Source organism: Blastomyces gilchristii (assembly GCF_000003855.2).
Source record: "Blastomyces gilchristii SLH14081 genomic scaffold supercont1.33, whole genome shotgun sequence".
NCBI lineage: Eukaryota > Fungi > Ascomycota > Eurotiomycetes > Onygenales > Ajellomycetaceae > Blastomyces > Blastomyces gilchristii.
The window spans coordinates 138,934-144,833 of NW_003101650.1; the positions used below are offsets into that span (position 1 = coordinate 138,934).

The 5,900-nt window shown below is 29.1% G+C and overlaps 1 protein-coding gene across 1 annotated transcript; it reads right to left on the reverse strand.

Annotated features, from left to right (window-relative positions):
* Nucleotides 1–5,146: 5,146 nt before the first annotated feature.
* On the reverse strand, nucleotides 5,147–5,359 carry BDBG_17932 (uncharacterized protein; the record flags this gene model as incomplete). Its single annotated transcript, XM_031725547.1, has 1 exon — nucleotides 5,147–5,359. One exon carries the CDS (start codon nucleotides 5,357–5,359, stop codon nucleotides 5,147–5,149), a length of 213 nt encoding a protein of 70 aa, XP_031581172.1.
* Between the last annotated feature and the right edge of the window lie 541 nt (nucleotides 5,360–5,900).

Genomic DNA, 5,900 nt, shown 5'->3' on the forward strand with positions numbered 1-5,900 from the left:
TAATCTTAACACTGTTAAAGAGAGAAGTGATTCTCTGATATAAATGAATAATTATCTTATTATAAATATTTAAAATAAATATAATAATCAGTGTCTGTGACTGAGCTTTAGATAGTTATATTATACACAGTCTTTGTATAATAAATTGTTCTAGAAGTTAGTAAGAAAGATAAGAGTATACACACTGATAAACATAATTTATTAAGTCTATACAACATCTTCTTGAAACAGGGAGAGCTGATAATGAAAGCAGAGATGATAAAATCAGAGAGAGTAGAAGTAGCAGAAGTAAGAGTTACAGAAACAGAGATAGCAGAAGCAGGAGAATCAGACATAGAGATAAGTGTAGAAGATTGAGAGAGAGCAGTACAGAAAGAAGTAATAGAAGAGATAGAAGAGAATATAGAAGACTCAGTTATATATAATATAAGTAATTTCTTTATTATCACATTCTTCAAGTTCTTAATCAATGATTCAATATTGAATTCACTATCATTGATAAATATGAATCTGTCAACACATGAAGATTCTATACAAATAAAAACAAATATATCAGCATCTGCATTTATATAAATTTGTGTCAGAAAACATGATCAGAAGCTCACTGAGAAGAAAAAACAGTCAATGATATATAAGAAGATGAAGAAGATGTGTCATTCATAATTATACATTCTGATAATCATTAGAAGATAAACAAGTTCTGATTATATTTCTCAATGTATTACACTTACTGCTAATGAACTGTCTGATATAAGTACTATAATGATACTTATTATGAGAACAGAGAACCATTGCCAGAAATATGTACAATATAATGAATAGATAGATAGAAAGAGTTGAATAGAAGAAAGAGATAGAAATCTTGAATGAGATAATGACATTTAATAATAATAATGATGAAGAAGATGATTGAAGAATGAGAAGAGTTAGTAAATAAGTGATATAATATAGTGAAAGTTTCTTTGTGAGAGTGTACACAGAACACTAGCTGAATCAGAGATAGATTACAGAATTGTGAACACTAGTGACATGCTAATCTGCATGAAGCTAGAACAGATATCATGATTATATGAGTGTGACTGAATCTGATAAGAGAGAATGTGATTTGAAAGAATGTACAACTGTCAGATAATAACACAGCTGCTTCTGAACTTGCTTACAAATGTAAAGAGAGTCATAGCAGTCACTAATTAATTTAGTATATAATATATAAGAAGCTGGTGTACATCTGTAATTATACACTGACTCAAGCAATCTTTGAATCACAATTTCATCTTAATCTAAGTCAGTATAATACTTATAAGATATGAGTAATATACACTGTCAATTTTCTTGAAGATATCTCTGCAACTACTTAAGCTATTAAGAAGAGAGAGCTTAAGTATATCAATACTGCTATAACTTGAGAAGAATTCAAGAACTTTCTACTGAATTAAATTGAAGATTACTATAACTGCAGCTTCATAGTAATACAGTGATTCAACTTATTATATTAGTAAGATAATAAGAATTCTTTTAATTTCAATATAAGATTTGAAGAATATTGAGAGAAATTAACTGATAATTTAAATTAATTAAAAACACAGCTTTATCTCATGAAGCTGACTTATAAGATATGAATAATAATATCACAGTATCAGAGTTTATTAATTAATTATACTGAGCTTGTTAATCTGACTTTCTGAATCTATTTGAATAATCAATTCTCTGAGAAAAAGACTAATAAGATCTCTTCTAAGTAATTAATAATAAGATCTAAACAGCACTATGATAACTTCAGTGTGAAGAAAGTAAAGAAGAATTTCAAGTATTCTAATTCTTCACTCACTGTGAAGAAATATTAAAAAAGATTTAATAAAGATCTCTGTTTCAACTGTGAAGCTGATAATTATTATATCAGTGATTATAAGAAGCTGAAGAAGAAAAGAAACTGAGAAGATATCTTTTCAAAGTTAACTTCTCTTCTGATAAATATATCTAGACTGGCTGCTGAGATCATGAATTTCATGTTTAATTTCATTTAATCTGATCTCATACATTTCTTGATGTGAATCCCGCTGGGACTGACTATTAAAAAAACAGATAAAGTGACTATATATTAGATCTTAAAATGAAACCATGACTTGAAAAAAATGAGAAAGTGATTTCATTTGATCCCATTTAGTCTCATTCTTGGCATAAAGTTACTATTTTTAGACATTTTAAGGTTTTTTTTAGAGTATTTTTAATTTTTTAAAAAGTAACACTTTTTGATAATGCTTCAATGAGATTTAAAGTCATTTAAAGCAATAAAAATAATTTAAATTGAGAAGTGAAAATCATGATTCTATTTGAAAAATGTGACAAGAGTAGACAGTAAGTTTCACTGAAATAGTATGAGACTACTATCTAATGTTAGAACTGTGTAATGAAATCTGTTGAATTGACAATGAGACTATCAAAAATTCTGGTTCTGATCTCAGATATGATTACATAGTCAGTCTATATACAAGTCTCACATCTGTGAGTGTAAAAGAGTACAATATTCATATTCTTATTTCTGAAAATATGAATATTCTTCACCTGTACTATGAAGTCAGATAATAAATATCAAAGAATAGACTGATACAGATCAATTATTTCAAAGATATTTATCAGAGTGAATATATCTATAATATTGAATTTAACAGTCATGAAAAGTTTCTTAATATCTGTGAATATCCTGACTTTATGTACAGTAAAACTCATAATAATTTTCTTTAAAAACAGAAAAATCAGCATTAGAAAGAAAAGATGAAAAGAAAAAGACTTACAATCTCAACACTGTTGAAGAGAGAAGTGATTCTCTGATATAAATGAATAATTATCTTATTATAAATATTTAAAATAAATATAATAATCAGTGTCTGTGACTGAGCTTTAGATAGTTATATTATACACAGTCTTTGTATAATAAATTGTTCTAGAAGTTAGTAAGAAAGATAAGAGTATACACACTGATAAATATAATTTATTAAGTCTATACAACATCTTCTTGCAACAGGGAGAGCTGATAATGAAAGCAGAGATGATAAAATCAGAGAGAGTAGAAGTAGTAGAAGTGAGAGTTACAGAAACAGAGATAGCAGAAGCAGGAGAATCCGACACAGAGATAAGTGTAGAAGATTGAGAGAGAGTAGTACAGAAAGAGGTGACAGAAGAGATAGAAGAGAATATAGAAGACTCAGTCATATATAATATAAGTAATTTCTTTATTATCACATTCTTCAAGTTCTTAATCAATGATTCAATATTGAATTCACTATCATTGATAAATATGAATCTGTCAACACATGAAGATTCTATATAAATAAAAACAAATATATCAGCATCTGCATTTATATAAAATTATGTCAGAAAACATGATCAGAAGCTCACTGAGAAGAAAAAACAGTTAATAATATATATGAAGATGAAGAAGATGTGTCATTCATAATCATACATTCTGATAATTATTAGAAGATAAACAAGTTCTGATTATGTTTCATAATGTATTATACTTACTGCTAATGAACTGTCTGATATAAGTACTATGATAACACTTGTTATGAGAACAGAGAATCATTGCCAGAAATATGTATAATATAATAGATAGATAGATAGAAAGAGTTGAAGAGAAGAAAGAGATAGAAATCTTGAATGAGATAATAATATTCAATAATGATAATAATGAAGAAGATGATTGAAGAATGAGAAAAGTTAGTAAATAAGTAATATAATATAGTGAAAGTTTCTTTGTGAGAGTGTACACAGAACACTAGCTGAATCAGAGATAGATCACAGAATTGTGAACACTAGTAACATGCTAATTTACATAAAGCTAGAATGAACATTATAATTATATAAGTGTGACTGAATCTGATGAGAGAGAATGTGATTTGAAAGAATGTACAACTATCAGATAATAACACAGCCACTTCTGAACTTGCTTATAAATGTAAAGAGAGTCATAGCAGTCACTAATTAATTTAGTATATAATATATAAGAAGTCAGTGTACATCTGTAATTGTACACTGACTCAAGCAATCTTTGAATTATAATTTCATCTTAATCTAAGTCAGTATAATACTCATAAGATATCAGTAATATACACTGTCAATTTTCTTAAAGATATCTCTGTGTAACGTGGCGGAACCGAAGCAGTGGCTAGTTAGCGGCGACATGTAGAGGTAGTTGTTTAGAAAGCTGTATAAGTGAGCTTGACTATCTTGCTTGAATAGTGAGCTTGTAGGCTACAGAGTTATTGCAAGAATATCACAGATATAATACTTAGTATACTAAGAAGATTGTATAAGATACACAGTAACTCTTGTATATATTTCAGTAGAAGAAAAATGAATCACTGACTTCTTTGATAAGAAGTCAGCATCTAGCTATTCTATATAAATAATAAGTGAATACTCTTCTTCTATTTCATAAGTGAGAATAGCTGAAGTGATACCTCAGCAGTATCTCATTGTCAAGAAAGAGTAATCTGCTAATCTTATATAGAAGCAGAGTTCTTATATTTATTAATTGAATCTTTCTATGATATATCTGAATAATATCATAGAGTGATTGAAAACTGATTTGAATAAAATGAAATCATTCACATGAAAGCAATGAGCTGTATGAAATTATAACAGAGTCTTGACACAGTCAGAAGTATAATAATACTCTTCTTTTTAAAAGCATAGTTCTGATATTCTTAAGATTACTAGATTAGAAATTATCTTTATTATATAGCAATGATTGTCAACTGATTTGACAGTATATATACTACACATGATATAAAGAAATAGATGAGTTTTTCTGCTAACTGTGTAGATCTTTCTTTCTCATCTTCATTTAAATCAAACATGTGATAAGTGAGTTTCTTATATATTAATTTGAAATGTGAAAAATATGATTAATAAGTAACTTACAGATCTTTCAATATATTCTGTTCTATATATGAAATTCTCTGCAAAAGTGATGTATTTTTAGAGACAAAGTTAACAGTAGTGACAGGATTTTTTGAAAAGATCTTCTCTCTCTGTAACACATTCTTCTTCCCTTCTTCTCATCTGTAATAGTGAGTGCATGAGAGCATTATTCTTGAGAGATAATAAGAGACTTATTCTGATGTTTTCTAGTGAGTAAACATCTTCATGATGCAGCTGCAGCCTCCGTGACTGTCAAGAAAGCCAGATTGAAGGTAGTAATGTTAATGAGCTGCAGAAGCACTGCTCTCATTGTCACACCTTCTTCTACTTCTCTTGCAGCTGTGACAGTAGTTGCTGTATCTTGCAGTGAGATGTCATCCCTTCTACTGATCAGTGTGTCTGTGTTCAGTTCATTTCCTATCTCTCTCACTGCCATTGCAATGCCGCCCTCTCTCTCAGTTAATACAGTGATATATGACCTCATGTGATCATTCAGAGAGAAACTCAGAAAGAGCTTGATTTCAGAGACAGTGACTCTGAGAAGCTCAATCTGTAGTTTCTCTTTCACAGCACACTTGAGCTCTACTCAGACTACTACTGAGTTGAGTCTACAGAGTTCTGCAGTTTCTTTATCTTCTCTCTGTGAGAAGGCTCTGATACAATCTCTGACTGACACTACTACTTATCTACACTGTGTTAAACAGCTGAAGAAGAGAAGAATTTTATATATCTATCTCTTCTCTTACTCTTATTATTTTTATTATATCTGTAATAATGACTTCTGTCTCTCTATAAGTATTATCTTATAGAAAGATATTATATTAGCTCTAATAAAAAGTCTAGATACTTAAGCAGTATAGAGTGAGAATCTTAGAGCTTTAAGTATTGATAGATTCTGTCAAGACTGAGAAGATTCTTCTCACTTATCTATAAAAGAAGATGAAAGTGTGAATCTCTGAGATGAAAAAACATCTCAG